The 18879-nt window shown below is 44.0% G+C and overlaps 1 protein-coding gene across 2 annotated transcripts in view; it reads right to left on the minus strand.

Moving 5' to 3' along the window:
* Positions 1-5326: 5326 nt before the first annotated feature.
* Positions 5327-18879, minus strand: part of LOC139752970 (uncharacterized) — a 58430-nt gene continuing 44877 nt past the window's right edge. Inside the window, exons 6-8 of one of the 2 annotated variants that reach the window (XM_071669123.1) lie at positions 15402-15536; positions 11045-11233; positions 5327-5838 (exon numbers count right to left, since the gene is read on the minus strand). In XM_071669123.1, coding sequence (XP_071525224.1) covers positions 5506-5838; positions 11045-11233; positions 15402-15536 — 657 coding nt within the window. In that variant the 3' untranslated portion in view covers positions 5327-5505. The remainder of the gene's footprint in view (positions 5839-11044; positions 11234-15401; positions 15537-18879) is intronic. The other variant, XM_071669122.1, reaches the window with a different exon arrangement.

The raw sequence follows: 18879 nt of genomic DNA on the forward strand, positions 1-18879 counted from the left end.
ATGTCAGTTATATCATGCTTCTAGCATATCATGTCAGTCATATGTTTCTGACATGTCATGTCAGTCATATCATGCTTCTAGCATGTCATGTCAGTCATATCATGCTTCTATCATGTCATGTCAGTCATATCATGCTTCTATCATGTCATGTCAGTCATATCATGTTTCTGACACGTCATGTCAGTCATATCATGCTTCTAGCATGTCATGTCAGTCATATCATGCTTCTATCATGTCATGTCAGTCATATCATGCTTCTATCATGTCATGTCAGTCATATCATGTTTCTGACATGTCATGTCAATCATATCATGTTTCTGACATAACATGTCAGTCATATCATGTTTCTGACATGTCATGTCAGTTATATCATGCTTCTAGCATATCATGTCAGTCATATCATGTTTCTGACATGTCATGTCAGTCATATCATGCTTCTATCATGTCATGTCAGTCATATCATGCTTCTATCATGTCATGTCAGTCATATCATGCTTCTATCATGTCATGTCAGTCATATGTTTCTGACATGTCATGTCAGCCATATCATGTTTCTGACATAACATGTCAGTCATATCATGTTTCTGACACGTCATGTCAGTCATATCATGCTTCTATCATGTCATGTCAGTCATATCATGCTTCTATCATGTCATGTCAGTCATATCATGTTTCTGACACGTCATGTCAGTCATATCATGCTTCTATCATGTCATGTCAGTCATATCATGCTTCTATCATGTCATGTCAGTCATATCATGTTTCTGACACGTCATGTCAGTCATATCATGCTTCTAGCATGTCATGTCAGTCATATCATGCTTCTATCATGTCATGTCAGTCATATCATGTTTCTGACACGTCATGTCAGTCATATCATGCTTCTAGCATGTCATGTCAGTCATATCATGCTTCTATCATGTCATGTCAGTCATATCATGTTTCTGACACGTCATGTCAGTCATATCATGCTTCTATCATGTCATGTCAGTCATATCATGCTTCTATCATGTCATGTCAGTCATATCATGTTTCTGACACGTCATGTCAGTCATATCATGCTTCTAGCATGTCATGTCAGTCATATCAGTGCCATCATAGTCTTGATATTACTGATAGTATTCATCATCTCGTCTACAAGTCTTACAATGTATATTGGGAAAGTAGTTCATGCAGGAAACTTTCATTTCACAATAACTAATCAATGGTTTAGATTCTTGTATTCTTTTCTTTTGTCATCTTATTTGCATTTTGGGATTTTATTTCATGCTCTATATCATTTTTGCTATCTTTAAGTTCTATGTATAGTTTATCCATGTATATTTATGGTTACTCTCATTTGCTGTAGTTTATATTAAGACCAAAGATAACTTGTATCTGCTTTGCTGAGTCATCATGGCTGTAGGTGAGGCAAGTTCTCTAATAATCATCAAAGATAGAAAACAGTAGTTCTTTATCATTATTATTATTATCATTATTACTATTATTATCATTATCACTATTATTATTATTATCATTATTATTGTTATCACTATTATTATTATCATCATCATTATTATTATTATTATTATTATTATTATTATTATTATTACTATCATTATTTTCATTATTATTATTATTATTGTCATTGTTATCGTCATATTTATTGTTAGTATGTAGTATTATTTCATTGTGGTTTGTACATATGACTCACATGATGATATGTGCTGGTCATAACTTAGTGTTTAAGAAGCAAACAATATAATCAAATCTTGTGTACAGTACAAGCAAGACAGACACTCACCCATCATGACAGATGTGTGCCCACATATAAACCTGCCATATAAACTGGCCACATGGAAACCTCCCATACAAACTAGCCACATAAACCTGCCATATAAACTGGCCACATGGAAACCTCCCATACAAACTAGCCACATAAACCTGCCATATAAACTGGCCACATGGAAACCTCCCATACAAAGTAGCCACATAAACCTGCCATATAAACTAGCCACAAATAAATCTGCCATGTAAACATGTACCAACATATTGTTCTAATCAAAGTGTAAAGTTCATCTGAAACTTAGTAAGTACCACAGAGAGATGAAGTCTACCCCAGACTACGTGTTGAGTTACCTCATGATGAACTTGTCAAGTTCGTCAGGTGGTGTGTTGAGTTACCTCATGATGAACTTGTCAAGTTCGTCAGGTGGTGTGTTGAGTTACCTCATGATGAACTTGTCAAGTTCGTCAGGTGGTGTGGTTGAGTTACCTGATGATGAACTTGTCAAGTTCGTCAGGTGGTGTGGTTGAGTTACCTCATGATGAACTTGTCAAGTTCGTCAGGTGGTGTGGTTGAGTTACCTCATGATGAACTTGTCAAGTTCGTCAGGTGGTGTGGTTGAGTTACCTCATGATGAACTTGTCAAGTTCGTCAGGTGGTGTGTTGAGTTACCTCATGATGAACTTGTCAAGTTCGTCAGGTGGTGTGTTGAGTTACCTGATGATGAACTTGTCAAGTTCGTCAGGTGGTGTGGTTGAGTTACCTGATGATGAACTTGTCAAGTTCGTCAGGTGGTGTGGTTGAGTTACCTGATGATGAACTTGTCAAGTTCGTCAGGTGGTGTGGTTGAGTTACCTCATGATGAACTTGTCAAGTTCGTCAGGTGGTGTGGTTGAGTTACCTCATGATGAACTTGTCAAGTTCGTCAGGTGGTGTGTTGAGTTACCTGATGATGAACTTGTCAAGTTCGTCAGGTGGTGTGGTTGAGTTACCTGATGATGAACTTGTCAAGTTCGTCAGGTGGTGTGTTGAGTTACCTCATGATGAACTTGTCAAGTTCGTCAGGTGGTGTGTTGAGTTACCTCATGATGAACTTGTCAAGTTCGTCAGGTGGTGTGTTGAGTTACCTCATGATGAACTTGTCAAGTTCGTCAGGTGGTGTGGTTGAGTTACCTGATGATGAACTTGTCAAGTTCGTCAGGTGGTGTGGTTGAGTTACCTCATGATGAACTTGTCAAGTTCGTCAGGTGGTGTGTTGAGTTACCTCATGATGAACTTGTCAAGTTCGTCAGGTGGTGTGTTGAGTTACCTGATGATGAACTTGTCAAGTTCGTCAGGTGGTGTGGTTGAGTTACCTCATGATGAACTTGTCAAGTTCGTCAGGTGGTGTGTTGAGTTACCTCATGATGAACTTGTCAAGTTCGTCAGGTGGTGTGGTTGAGTTACCTCATGATGAACTTGTCAAGTTCGTCAGGTGGTGTGTTGAGTTACCTCATGATGAACTTGTCAAGTTCGTCAGGTGGTGTGTTGAGTTACCTCATGATGAACTTGTCAAGTTCGTCAGGTGGTGTGGTTGAGTTACCTGATGATGAACTTGTCAAGTTCGTCAGGTGGTGTGGTTGAGTTACCTCATGATGAACTTGTCAAGTTCGTCAGGTGGTGTGGTTGAGTTACCTCATGATGAACTTGTCAAGTTCGTCAGGTGGTGTGGTTGAGTTACCTGATGATGAACTTGTCAAGTTCGTCAGGGGGTGTGTTGAGTTACCTCATGATGAACTTGTCAAGTTCGTCAGGTGGTGTGTTGAGTTACCTGATGATGAACTTGTCAAGTTCGTCAGGTGGTGTGGTTGAGTTACCTCATGATGAACTTGTCAAGTTCGTCAGGTGGTGTGGTTGAGTTACCTCATGATGAACTTGTCAAGTTCGTCAGGTGGTGTGTTGAGTTACCTGATGATGAACTTGTCAAGTTCGTCAGGTGGTGTGTTGAGTTACCTGATGATGAACTTGTCAAGTTCGTCAGGTGGTGTGGTTGAGTTACCTGATGATGAACTTGTCAAGTTCGTCAGGTGGTGTGGTTGAGTTACCTCATGATGAACTTGTCAAGTTCGTCAGGTGGTGTGGTTGAGTTACCTCATGATGAACTTGTCAAGTTCGTCAGGTGGTGTGGTTGAGTTACCTCATGATGAACTTGTCAAGTTCGTCAGGTGGTGTGGTTGAGTTACCTCATGATGAACTTGTCAAGTTCGTCAGGTGGTGTGTTGAGTTACCTCATGATGAACTTGTCAAGTTCGTCAGGTGGTGTGGTTGAGTTACCTCATGATGAACTTGTCAAGTTCGTCAGGTGGTGTGTTGAGTTACCTCATGATGAACTTGTCAAGTTCGTCAGGTGGTGTGTTGAGTTACCTCATGATGAACTTGTCAAGTTCGTCAGGTGGTGTGGTTGAGTTACCTCATGATGAACTTGTCAAGTTCGTCAGGTGGTGTGGTTGAGTTACCTGATGATGAACTTGTCAAGTTCGTCAGGTGGTGTGGTTGAGTTACCTCATGATGAACTTGTCAAGTTCGTCAGGTGGTGTGGTTGAGTTACCTCATGATGAACTTGTCAAGTTCGTCAGGTGGTGTGGTTGAGTTACCTCATGATGAACTTGTCAAGTTCGTCAGGTGGTGTGGTTGAGTTACCTCATGATGAACTTGTCAAGTTCGTCAGGTGGTGTGTTGAGTTACCTGATGATGAACTTGTCAAGTTCGTCAGGTGGTGTGGTTGAGTTACCTCATGATGAACTTGTCAAGTTCGTCAGGTGGTGTGTTGAGTTACCTCATGATGAACTTGTCAAGTTCGTCAGGTGGTGTGGTTGAGTTACCTCATGATGAACTTGTCAAGTTCGTCAGGTGGTGTGGTTGAGTTACCTCATGATGAACTTGTCAAGTTCGTCAGGTGGTGTGGTTGAGTTACCTCATGATGAACTTGTCAAGTTCGTCAGGTGGTGTGTTGAGTTACCTCATGATGAACTTGTCAAGTTCGTCAGGTGGTGTGGTTGAGTTACCTGATGATGAACTTGTCAAGTTCGTCAGGTGGTGTGTTGAGTTACCTCATGATGAACTTGTCAAGTTCGTCAGGTGGTGTGTTGAGTTACCTCATGATGAACTTGTCAAGTTCGTCAGGTGGTGTGTTGAGTTACCTCATGATGAACTTGTCAAGTTCGTCAGGTGGTGTGGTTGAGTTACCTGATGATGAACTTGTCAAGTTCGTCAGGTGGTGTGGTTGAGTTACCTCATGATGAACTTGTCAAGTTCGTCAGGTGGTGTGTTGAGTTACCTCATGATGAACTTGTCAAGTTCGTCAGGTGGTGTGTTGAGTTACCTCATGATGAACTTGTCAAGTTCGTCAGGTGGTGTGTTGTTACCTCATGATGAACTTGTCAAGTTCGTCAGGTGGTGTGTTGAGTTACCTCATGATGAACTTGTCAAGTTCGTCAGGTGGTGTGGTTGAGTTACCTCATGATGAACTTGTCAAGTTCGTCAGGTGGTGTGTTGAGTTACCTCATGATGAACTTGTCAAGTTCGTCAGGTGGTGTGTTGAGTTACCTCATGATGAACTTGTCAAGTTCGTCAGGTGGTGTGTTGAGTTACCTCATGATGAACTTGTCAAGTTCGTCAGGTGGTGTGTTGAGTTACCTCACGATGAACTTGTCAAGTTCGTCAGGTGGTGTGTTGAGTTACCTCATGATAAACTTATCAAGTTAGTTTTCTCCCATGTTGCATGAGAGCGACTCCACAGTCAAGTTGGACTGGTTTGGACTGTAGACCGGGTTGGACTTTCCTTCTTGTGTAGGGTCAGTAGGAGGGCTGAGGTCAGCACTGGTGGGAAGGGTTTCTTGTGAACATTTTCTACCGTTCAGGATGAGAGGAAACCTGCCAACACCGTAGTAACGAGTGACACCACTCCTGGTGTACAACACATGAACCAGAGCCAACACTACTACCAACACTGACACCAGAGCCACCATGACCCACGTGCTCTTCATGCTGATCTTCTGCTGGACAGTATGAGCTGGGTTCACTACCAGGAACATCTGTAGGAAAGACAACAAGAACATCTGTAGGTAAGACAACAAGAACATCTGTAGGAAAGACAACAAGAACATCTGTAGGAAAGACAACAAGAACATCTGTAGGAAAGACAACAAGAACATCTGTAGGAAAGACAACAAGAACATCTGTAGGAAAGACAACAAGAACATCTGTAGGAAAGACAAGAACATCTGTAGGAAAGACAACAAGAACATCTGTAGGAAAGACAACAAGAACATCTGTAGGAAAGACAAGAACATCTGTAGGAAAGACAAGAACATCTGTAGGAAAGACAAGAACATCTGTAGGAAAGACAACAAGAACATCTGTAGGAAAGACAAGAACATCTGTAGGAAAGACAAGAACATCTGTAGGAAAGACAACAAAAACATCTGTAAGAAAGACAACAAGAACATCTGTAGGAAAGACAAGAACATCTGTAGGAAAGACAACAAGAACATCTGTAGGAAAGACAACAAAAACATCTGTAGGAAAGACAACAAGAACATCTGTAGGAAAGACAACAAGAACATCTGTAGGAAAGACAAGAACATCTGTAGGAAAGACAAGAACATATCATCTGTAGGAAAAACCTCACTCTGACCCTCATTGCACTCACATATTGGTCATTGTCTGCCTCACTCTGACCCTCATTGCACTCATAAATGGGTCATTGTTTGCCTCATTCTGACCCTCATTGAACTCATAAATGGGTCATTGTCTGCCTCACTCTGACCCTCATTGCACTCATACATTGGTCATTGTCTGCCTCACTCTGACCCTCATTGCACTCATAAATGGGTCATTGTTTGCCTCATTCTGACCCTCATTGAACTCATAAATGGGTCATTGTCTGCCTCATTCTGACCCTCATTGCACTCATACATTGGTCATTGTCTGCCTCACTCTGACCCTCATTGCACTCATAAATGGGTCATTGTTTGCCTCATTCTGACCCTCATTGAACTCATAAATGGGTCATTGTCTGCCTCATTCTGACCCTCATTGCACTCATACATTGGTCATTGTCTGCCTCACTCTGACCCTCATTGCACTCATAAATGGGTCATTGTCTGCCTCATTCTGACCCTCACTGCACTCATACATTGGTCATTGTCTGCCTCACTCTGACCCTCATTGCATTCACATATTGGTCATTGTCTGCCTCACTCTGACCCTCATTGCACTCATAAATGGGTCATTGTCTGCCTCATTCTGACCCTCATTGAACTCATAAATAGGTCATTGTCTGCCTCATTCTGACCCTCATTGCACTCATACATTGGTCATTGTCTGCCTCACTCTGACCCTCATTGCACTCATAAATGGGTCATTGTCTGCCTCATTCTGACCCTCATTGAACTCATAAATGGGTCATTGTCTGCCTCACTCTGACCGTCATTGAACTCATAAATGGGTCATTGTCTGCCTCACTCTGACCCTCATTGCACTCATAAATGGGTCATTGTCTGCCTCATTCTGACCCTCATTGCACTCATACATTGGTCATTGTCTGCCTCACTCTGACCCTCATTGCACTCACATATTGGTCATTGTCTGCCTCACTCTGACCCTCATTGCACTCATAAATGGGTCATTGTCTGCCTCATTCTGACCCTCATTGAACTCATAAATGGGTCATTGTCTGCCTCATTCTGACCCTCATTGCACTCATACATTGGTCATTGTCTGCCTCACTCTGACCCTCATTGCACTCATAAATGGGTCATTGTCTGCCTCATTCTGACCCTCATTGAACTCATAAATGGGTCATTGTCTGCCTTACTCTGACCCTCATTGAACTCATAAATGGGTCATTGTCTGCCTCATTCTGACCCTCATTGCACTCATAAATGGGTCATTGTCTGCCTCATTCTGACCCTCATTGCACTCATACATTGGTCATTGTCTGCCTCACTCTGACCCTCATTGCACTCATACATTGATCACTGTCTACCTCACTCTAACCCTCATTGTACTCATACTTTAGTTAAGTATATCTATCATTTTGGTCACTAAAGAAACATTTCCTTGCTATATTTTGAGATTTGGTTAAGTACATTTATCTTGACTTTGGACTAATGTACTGAATCATTTTCAGTTCCTCATCCATAAATTAAGGATATGAAACCCTGTATGCTCTCAGGTACATAGATATGGAAACCAATCTTTTTACAATAACATGATTTGAATAATAGTGGATATAAGACAGTATATTTGCAGGTTTTCTGTAAACCTTAGTTTTGAAAATATTTTTATCCCTGATGACGACTTCTACATCCAAAAAAGGGTAACTTATTATTCATTTCGACTTCATGAGTCCATTTTATGGAGGGAGTTCCTGGAATCCCCACACGATCATCATAAAGTCTGCTTCCCAATAGGTGGCAGTGTTGTATAGGTGCCGTAATTATTTTCCTGTGAACAACTGTTTCATATGTACAGGGGTTTGGATGGCTCTGAGGTGCCTCATCCTCTACCTCCCTAATAACTAGAGAGGAATCAAAAGCCTTCCTCCGTCTTACTGATCCTCCTGGTATCACCTCTCCTCTTTCCCGTACGCCACTGTTCTCGTAGACCCACCCACCCTGATCAAGGTTTGAACCTGTGCCACGTACGAGTTGGGGCTGCTGCTTTCCACAGCTAGTGTGTGATGACCGGCCAATCGAGACTGTCCCTTATTAATACCTCCCTCTTCCCTCGGCCAGCTAAGCTTTGGAATTCGTTTCCTTCTCTTTCTTTCATCATATAACACTTCACATCACACTTCATATAACACATCATATAACAGTTCATATTACACTTCATATAACACTTCATATAACACTTCATATAACACTTCACATCACATTTCATATAACACTTCATACAACAATACACATAACACTTCACATATCACTTCCTATAACTCTTCATATAACACTTCATATAACACTGCATATAGCACTTCATATAACATTTCATATAACACTTCATATAACAATAAACATAACACTTCACATACACTTCATATAACACTTCATATAACAATCCACATAACACTTCACATAGCACTTCATTTAACACTTCATATAGCACTTCATATAACATTTCATATAACACTTCACATAACACTTCACATAACACTTCATATGACAATGCACATAATACTTCACATAGCACTTCATATAAAGCTTCATATAACACTTCATATATCACTTCATTTAACACTTCATTGAACAATACACATAGCACTTCACATAGCACTTCATATAAAACTTCTTATAACGCTTCAAACAACACTTCATATAACAATACAAATAACTTCACACAGCACTTCGTATGACACTTCATATAACACTTCAATTCACACTTCATATAACACTTCAGATAACAATACATATAGCACTCACATAGCACTTCATATAACTTCATACAACACTTCACATAACACTGCACATAATAATACACATAACACTTCACATAGCACTTCATATAACACTTCATATAACAATACACTTAACACTTCACATAGCACTTCGCATCACACTTCATATAGCACTTTATATAACAATACACATAACACTTCACAAAGCACTTCATATAACACTTCATATAACAATACACATTACACTTCATATAAAATACACATAACACTTCATGTAACTTCATATAATACTGAAAAACATCATGTAAGATGAACGAAAGAGAAAAACAAGATCATTTCAGAACTTTCATAAGGTAAACAACTGATATAAAGGCCATGTCTTGTATTTGGTCTTGTTGTAAGGTGGGGTTGTGAGAGGGCATGACACACACCTGTCTTGTTGTAAGGTGGGTTGTGAGAGGGCATGAGACACACCTGTCTTGTTGTAAGGTTGGGTTGTGAGAGGGCATGAGACACACCTGTCTTGTTGTAAGGTTGGGTTGTGAGAGGGCATGAGACACACACCTGTCTTGTTGCAAGGTGGGGTTGTGAGAGGGCATGAGACACACACCTGTCTTGTTGTAAGGTGGGGTTGTGAGAGGGCATGAGACACACACCTGTCTTGTTGTAAGGTTGGGTTGTGAGAGGGCATGAGACACACCTGTCTTGTTGTAAGGTGGGGTTGTGAGAGGGCATGAGACACACCTGTCTTGTTGTAAGGTTGGGTTGTGAGAGGGCATGACACACACCTGTCTTGTTGTAAGGTGGGGTTGTGAGAGGGCATGAGACACACCTGTCTTGTTGTAAGGTTGGGTTGTGAGAGGGCATGAGACACATCTGTCTTGTTGTAAGGTTGGGTTGTGAGAGGGCATGAGACACACCTGTCTTGTTGTAAGGTGGGGTTGTGAGAGGGCATGAGACACACCTGTCTTGTTGTAAGGTTGGGTTGTGAGAGGGCATGACACACACCTGTCTTGTTGTAAGGTGGGGTTGTGAGAGGGCATGAGACACACCTGTCTTGTTGTAAGGTTGGGTTGTGAGAGGGCATGAGACACACCTGTCTTGTTGTAAGGCTGGGTTGTGAGAGGGCATGAGACACACACCTGTCTTGTTGTAAGGTGGGGTTGTGAGAGGGCATGAGACACACACCTGTCTTGTTGTAAGGTAGGGTTGTGAGAGGGCATGAGACACACACCTGTCTTGTTGTAAGGTTGGGTTGTGAGAGGGCATGACACACACACCTGTCTTGTTGTAAAGTTGGGTTGTGAGAGGGCATGAGACACACACCTGTCTTGTTGTAAGGTTGGGTTGTGAAAGGGGATGAGACACACACCTGTCTTGTTGTAAGGTTGGGTTGTGAGAGGGCATGACACACACACCTGTCTTGTTGTAAGGTTGGGTTGTGAGAGGGCATGACACACACACCTGTCTTGTAAGGTTGGGTTGTGAAAGGGGATGAGACACACACCTGTCTTGTTGTAAGGTTGGGTTGTGAGAGGGCATGACACACACACCTGTCTTGTTGTAAGGTTGGGTTGTGAGAGGGCATGAGACACACACCTGTCTTGTTGTAAGGTTGGGTTGTGAAAGGGGATGAGACACACACCTGTCTTGTTGTAAGGTTGGGTTGTGAGAGGGCATGACACACACACCTGTCTTGTAAGGTGGGGTTGTGAGAGGGCATGACACATAACTGTCTTGTTGTAAGGTGGTGGGGGGGGGGGATGTAACACACTTGTATCTTGTGGGGGAGGGGGGAGACACAGGTGTTGTGTTGTATATCTGACTCTGGGCCACAGTACCTGTGGGTTCCCACACGAAGTGTGAAAGGGCATGATTGAGTTGTTGAGCACGAGGTCTCCTGGGTTGTTGACATGGACCACATTCTTCTCCAGGGAAGTTCTGTTGTGACACATTATACCCTCCAGTGCGTCCATCTCCCACTCTCCTATAATGTTCTCGTCAAACTTGACCACACCAGTAACTGCCACCTGTGACGTCACGTTATACATAAGATTATACTAATGGTCCAGCAGCCACACTACACATACTCCAGTGGTCCAGCAGCCACACCACACATACTCCAGTGGTCCAGCAGCCACACTACACATGCTCCAGTGGTCCAGCAGCCACACCACACATACTCCAGTGGTCCAGCAGCCACACCACACATACTCCAGTGGTCCAGCAGCCACACCACACATACTCCAGTGGTCCAGCAGCCACACCACACATAACATACTCCAGTGGTCCAGCAGCCACACCACACATACTCCAGTGGTCCAGAAGCCACACCACACATACTCCAGTGGTCCAGCAGCCACACCACACATACTCCAGTGGTCCAGCAGCCACAACACACATACTCCAGTGGTCCAGCAGCCACACCACACATAACATACTCCAGTGGTCCAGCAGCCACACCACACATAACATACTCCAGTGGTCCAGCAGCCACACCACACATACTCCAGTGGTCCAGCAGCCACACCACACATACTCCAGTGGTCCAGCAGCCACACTACACATGCTCCAGTGGTCCAGCAGCCACACCACACATACTCCAGTGGTCCAGCAGCCACACCACACATACTCCAGTGGTCCAGCAGCCACACCACACATACTCCAGTGGTCCAGCAGCCACACCACACATAACATACTCCAGTGGTCCAGCAGCCACACCACACATACTCCAGTGGTCCAGAAGCCACACCACACATACTCCAGTGGTCCAGCAGCCACACCACACATACTCCAGTGGTCCAGCAGCCACAACACACATACTCCAGTGGTCCAGCAGCCACACCACACATAACATACTCCAGTGGTCCAGCAGCCACACCACACATAACATACTCCAGTGGTCCAGCAGCCACACCACACATACTCCAGTGGTCCAGCAGCCACAACACACATACTCCAGTGGTCCAGCGGCCACACCACACATAACATACTCCAGTGGTCCAGCAGCCACACCACACGTACTCCAGTGGTCCAGCAGCCACACCACACATACTCCAGTGGTCCAGCAGCCACACTACACATAACATACTCCAGTGGTCCATGAGCCACACCACAAATACTCCAGTGGTCCAGCAGCCACACCACACATAACATACTCCAGTGGTCCAGCAGCCACACCACACATAACATACTCCAGTGGTCCAACAGCCACACCACACATACTCCAGTGGTCCAGCAGACACACCACACATACTCCAGTGGTCCAGCAGCCATAACACACATACTCCAGTGGTCCAGCAGCCACACCACACATAACATACTCCAGTGGTCCAGCAGCCACACCACACATAACATACTCCAGTGGTCCAGCAGCCACAACACACATACTCCAGTGGTCCAGCAGCCACACCACACATAACATACTCCAGTGGTCCAGCAGCCACACCACACATACTGCAGTGGTCCAGCAGCCACACCACACATACTCCAGTGGTCCAGCAGCCACACCACACATACTCCAGTGGTCCAGGAGCCAGACCACTGTATAGTAAATGTACATGATGTAAGTGTATAGTAAATGTACATGGTGTAAGTGTATAGTAAATGTACATGATGTAAGTGTATAGTAAATGTACATGATGTAAGTGTATAATAAATGTACATGATGCAAGTGTGTAGTAAATGTACATGATGTAAGTGTATAGTAAATGTACATGATGTAAGTGTATAGTAAATGTACATGATGTAAGTGTGTAGTAAATGTACATGATGTAAGTGTGTAGTAAATGTACATGATGTAAGTGTATAGTAAATGTACATGATGTAAGTGTATAGTAAATGTACATGATGTAAGTGTGTAGTAAATGTACATGATGTAAGTGTATAGTAAATGTACATGATGTAAGTGTATAGTAAATGTACATGATGTAAGTGTATAGTAAATGTACATGATGTAAGTGTGTAGTAAATGTACATGATGTGTGTAGTAAATGTACATGATGTAAGTGTATAGTAAATGTACATGATGTAAGTGTATAGTAAATGTACATGATATAAATGTATAGTAAATGTGCAAGATGTAGATGTACAGTAAATGTGTAAGTCTATAGTAACATAGTATAGTTCATGAACATAATATAGTATAACTGATGAACATAACAGTATGATTGATGAACATATAGTATAATTGATGAACATAACAGTATGATTGATGAACATAGCAGTATAATTGATGAACATAACATAGTATAGTTGATGAGCCTAACATCGATGAACCTAACATTGACGAAGTAAACATTGATGAAGCTAACATTGATGAAGCTAACATTGATGAGTTGAACAGTGATGAAGGTAGAGGCTGATGAACATAAAGTATAGTTGATGAAGCTAACATTGATGAAGCTAACATTGATGAGTTGAACAGTGATGAAGGTAGAGGCTGATGAACATAACATAGTATAGTTGATGAACCTAACACTGATGAAGCTAACATTGATGAAGCTAACATTGATGAGTTAAGCAGTGATGAAGGTAGAGGCTGATGAACATAACATAGTATAGTTGATGAACCTAACACTGATGAAGCTAACATTGATGAAGCTAACATTGATGAGTTAAGCAGTGATGAAGATAGAGGCTGATGAACATAACATAGTATAGTTGATGAAGCTAACATTGATGAAGCTAACATTGATGAAGCTAATATTGATGAGTTGAACAGTGATGAAGGTAGAGGCTGATGAACATAACATAGTATAGTTGATGAACCTAACATTGATGAAGCTAACATTGATGAAGCTAACATTGATGAGTTGAACAGTGATGAAGGTAGAGGCTGATGAACATAACATAGTATAGTTGATGAACCTAACATTGATGAAGCTAACATTGATTAAGCTAACATTGATGAAGCTAACATTGATGAGTTAAGCAGTGATGAAGGTAGAGGCTGATGAACATAACAAAGTACAGTTGATGAAGGTAACATTGATGAAGCTAACATTGATGAAGCTAACTTTGATGAGTTAAGCAGTGATGAAGGTAGAGGCTGATGAACATAACATAGTACAGTTGATGAAGGTAACATTGATGAAGCTAACATTGATGAAGGTAACATTGATGAAGCTAACACTGATGAAGCTAACATTGATGAGTTAAGCAGTGATGAAGGTAGAGGCTGATGAACATAACATAGTACAGTTGATGAAGCTAACATGATGAAGCTAACATTGATGAAGCTAACATTGATGAAGCTAACATTGATGAGTTAAGCAGTGATGAAGGTAGAGGCTGATGAACATAACATAGTATAGTTGATGAAGCTAACATTGATGAAGCTAACATTGATGAGTTAAGCAGTGATGAAGGTAGAGGCTGATGAACATAACATAGTACAGTTGATGAAGCTAACATTGATGAAGCTAACATTGATGAGTTAAGCAGTGATGAAGGTAGAGGCTGATGAACATAACATAGTACAGTTGATGAAGGTAACATTGATGAAGCTAACATTGATGAAGCTAACATTGATGAAGCTAACATTGATGAGTTAAGCAGTGATGAAGGTAGAGGCTGAGGAACATAACATAGTACAGTTGATGAAGCTAACATTGATGAAGCTAACATTGATGAGTTAAGCAGTGATGAAGGTAGAGGCTGATGAACATAACATAGTACAGTTGATGAAGCTATCATTGATGAAGGTTACATTGATGAAGCTAACATTGATGAGTTAAGCAGTGATGAAGGTAGAGGCTGATGAACATAACATAGTACAGTTGATGAAGGTTACATTGATGAAGCTAACATTGATGAAGCTAACATTGATGAGTTAAGCAGTGATGAAGGTAGAGGCTGATGAACATAACATAGTACAGTTGATGAAGGTAACATTGATGAAGCTAACATTGATGAAGCTAACATTGATGAAGCTAACATTGATGAGTTAAGCAGTGATGAAGGTAGAGGCTGATGAACATAACATAGTATAGTTGATGAAGCTAACATTGATGAAGCTAACATTGATGAAGGTAACATAGATGAAGCTAACATTGATGAGTTAAGCAGTGATGAAGGTAGAGGCTGATGAACATAACATAGTATAGTTGATGAAGCTAACATTGATGAAGGTAACATTGATGAAGCTAACATTGATGAGTTAAGCTGTGATGAAGGTAGAGGCTGAATTGGTCTTACCTTGAAAGACTGTGTCTGGAGGTGACTGAAGTAGTTACCTTTTATGGTAACATCAATGTCTCCCACCACACTCAGGGCTTCCTTTCCCACACTGCCCAGTTGACAATTGATGATCTCTACTGACTCCATGTCTGACTGGCATAATAAAATATGTAAGTCATACACAGCTGCTCTTCCTCATATGACTGGCTACCTCTTCTTCATTACAAAACCATAAGTTATTCTTGACTGTATCTTCTCAATAATAATAATCTTACGAACAATGTATATTATCTTTCATGAAGAAATTGTAATATATTTACATGGATAAATCAAATCTCATGATGTTGATGTCTTTGTAGTAAAGTTGGTTATAATACAAGACCACGTCATTATCATGATGATGATGATGATGATGTTCTTAGTAGCAGTGGTACAAGAATCATGTAATGATCAGAGAAATTCTCAGTTGGATATTGTACAGGAAAGTTTCCCAAGCCACACACACCACAATGTGAAGGTCTTGGTAAAACCATTCATTCTTTCAGCCTTATCACTTACTGTTTTGTCATCAACAATAACTGAAACTGTTCTGTTATGAAATGTCTCTAGATTACTATGTGAGGTGATAAAAAGTCTGGGTGGTAGTTGGGTAGGTAAGTAGGTGCTGTGTCTCTAGATTCGCAAAGAAACTTGAGTCCCCAAACTTTAACATTATGTGGCTCAAAGTCTGTCTACAAACTACCACACTTTTTCTTACTCCATTTCGCCTACTGCTCTCCTAATCTTACAGTTTCGCTTACTGCTCTTCTAATCTTACAGTTTCGCTTACTGCTCTTCTAATCTTACAGTTTCACCTACTGCTCTCCTAATCTTACAGTCTATTTTTTTCTGAGGTCTCAACTCCAATCATAAGAGTGTTGCATCCTCTCACCAGCAAGACGAGTTCCTCTACTTCAAGGGGTTCATCGTTCACCATAGGGAATGGTTGCATTCCTCCCACACGGATGATGGAGGGGACTTAAGCTCTCACGTTCTCCATGATGGGAAGCAAATTATCTCCCCCCAACCCCCTAGCATGTACCTGTGTCCTGCCTCTCCCTCATCATCACCACCAGCCTCCCACTGTCCTGCCTCTCCCTCATCATCACCACCAGCCTCCCCACTGTCCTGCCTCTCCCTCATCATCACCACCAGCCTCCCACTGTCCTGCCTCTCCCTCATCATCACCACCAGCCTCCCACTGTCCTGCCTCTCCCTCATCATCACCACCAGCCTCCCACTGTCCTGCCTCTCCCTCATCATCACCACCAGCCTCCCACTGTCCTGCCTCTCCCTCATCATCACCACCAGCCTCCCACTGTCCTGCCTCTCCCTCATCATCACCACCAGCCTCCCACTGTCCTGCCTCTCCTTCATCATCACCACCAGCCTCCCACTGTCCTGCCTCTCCTTCATCATCACCACCAGCCTCCCACTGTCCTGCCTCTCCCTCATCATCACCACCAGCCTCCCCACTGTCCTGCCTCTCCCTCATCATCACCACCAGCCTCCCACTGTCCTGCCTCTCCTCTCATCATCACCACCAGCCTCCCACTGTCCTGCCTCTCCCTCATCATCACCACCAGCCTCCCCACTGTCCTGCCTCTCCTTCATCATCACCACCAGCCTCCCACTGTCCTGCCTCTCCTTCATCATCACCACCAGCCTCCCACTGTCCTGCCTCTCCTTCATCATCACCACCAGCCTCCCACTGTCCTGCCTCTCCTTCATCATCACCACCAGCCTCCCCACTGTCCTGCCTCTCCCTCATCATCACCACCAGCCACCTAGCATGTACCTGTGTCCTGCCTCTCCTTCATCATCACCGCCAGCCTCCTCACTGTCCTGCCTCTCCCTCATCATCACCACCAGCCTCCCACTGTCCTGCCTCTCCTTCATCATCATCACCAGCCCCCTAGCATGTACCTGTGCCCTGCCTCTCCCTCATCATCAGCACCAGCCTCCAACTGTCCTGCCTCTCCCTCATCATCACCACCAGCCTCCCTCTGTCCTGCCTCTCCTTCATCATCACCACCAGCCTCCCACTGTCCTGCCTCTCCTTCATCATCACCACCAGCCTCCCACTGTCCTACCTCTCCTTCATCATCACCAGCAGTCTCCCAACTGTCCTGCCTCTCCCTCATCATCACCACCAGCCCCCTAGCATGTACCTGTGTCCTGCCTCTCCCTCATCATCACCACCAGCCTCCCACTGTCCTGCCTCTCCCTCATCATCAACACCAGCCTCCCACTGTCCTGCCTCTCCCTCATCATCACCACCAGCCTCCCACTGTCCTGCCTCTCCTTCATCATCACCACCAGCCTCCCCACTGTCCTGCCTCTCCTTCATCATCACCACCAGCCCCCCACTGTCCTGCCTCTCCTTCATCATCACCACCAGCCTCCCACTGTCCTGCCTCTCCTTCATCATCACCACCAGCCCCCCACTGTTCTGCCTCTCCTTCATCATCACCACCAGCCTCCCACTGTCCTGCCTCTCCTTCATCATCACCACCAGCCCCCCACTGTCCTGCCTCTCCTTCATCATCACCACCAGCCTCCCACTGTCCTGCCTCAACCTCATCATCACCACCAGCCTCCCATTGTCCTGCCTCTCCCTCATTATCACCACCAGCCTCCTCACTGTCCTGCCTCTCCCTCATCATCACCACCAGCCCCCCACTGTCCTGCCTCTCCTTCATCACCACCACCAGCCTCCCCACTGTCCTGCCTCTCCCTCATCATCACCACCAGCCTCCCCACTGCCGTGCATCTCCTTCATCATCACCACCAGCCTCCCACTGTCCTGCCTCTCCTTCATCATCACCACCAGCCTCCCACTGTCCTGCCTTTCCTTCATCATCACCACCAGCCCCCCACTGTCCTGCCTCTCCTTCATCACCACCACCAGCCTCCCCACTGTCCTGCCTCTCCCTCATCATCACCACCAGCCTCCCCACTGCCCTGCCTCTCCTTCATCATCACCACCAGCCTCCCACTGTCCTGCCTCTCCTTCATCATCACCACCAGCCTCCCACTGTCCTGCCTCTCCTTCATCACCACCACCAGCCTCCCCACTGCCCTGCATCTCCTTCATCATCACCACCAGCCCCCCACTGTCCTGCCTCTCCCTCATCATCACCACCAGCCTCCCACTGTCCTTCATCTCCCTCATCATCACCACCAGCCTCCCACTGTCCTGCCTCTCCTTCATCATCACCACCAGCCTTCCCACTGTCCTGCATCTCCCTCATCATCACCACCAGCCCCCTAGCATGCACCTGTGTCCTGCCTCTCCCTCATCATCACCACCAGCCCCCCACTGTCCTGCCTCTCCCTCATCATCACAACCAGCCCCCTAGCATGCACATGTGTCCTGCCTCTCCCTCATCATCACCACCAGCCTCCCACTGTCCTGCCTCTCCTTCATCATCACCACCAGCCTCCCACTGTCCTG

This window comes from Panulirus ornatus, chromosome 13, assembly GCF_036320965.1.
Source record: "Panulirus ornatus isolate Po-2019 chromosome 13, ASM3632096v1, whole genome shotgun sequence".
In the NCBI taxonomy this organism is placed as follows: domain Eukaryota; kingdom Metazoa; phylum Arthropoda; class Malacostraca; order Decapoda; family Palinuridae; genus Panulirus; species Panulirus ornatus.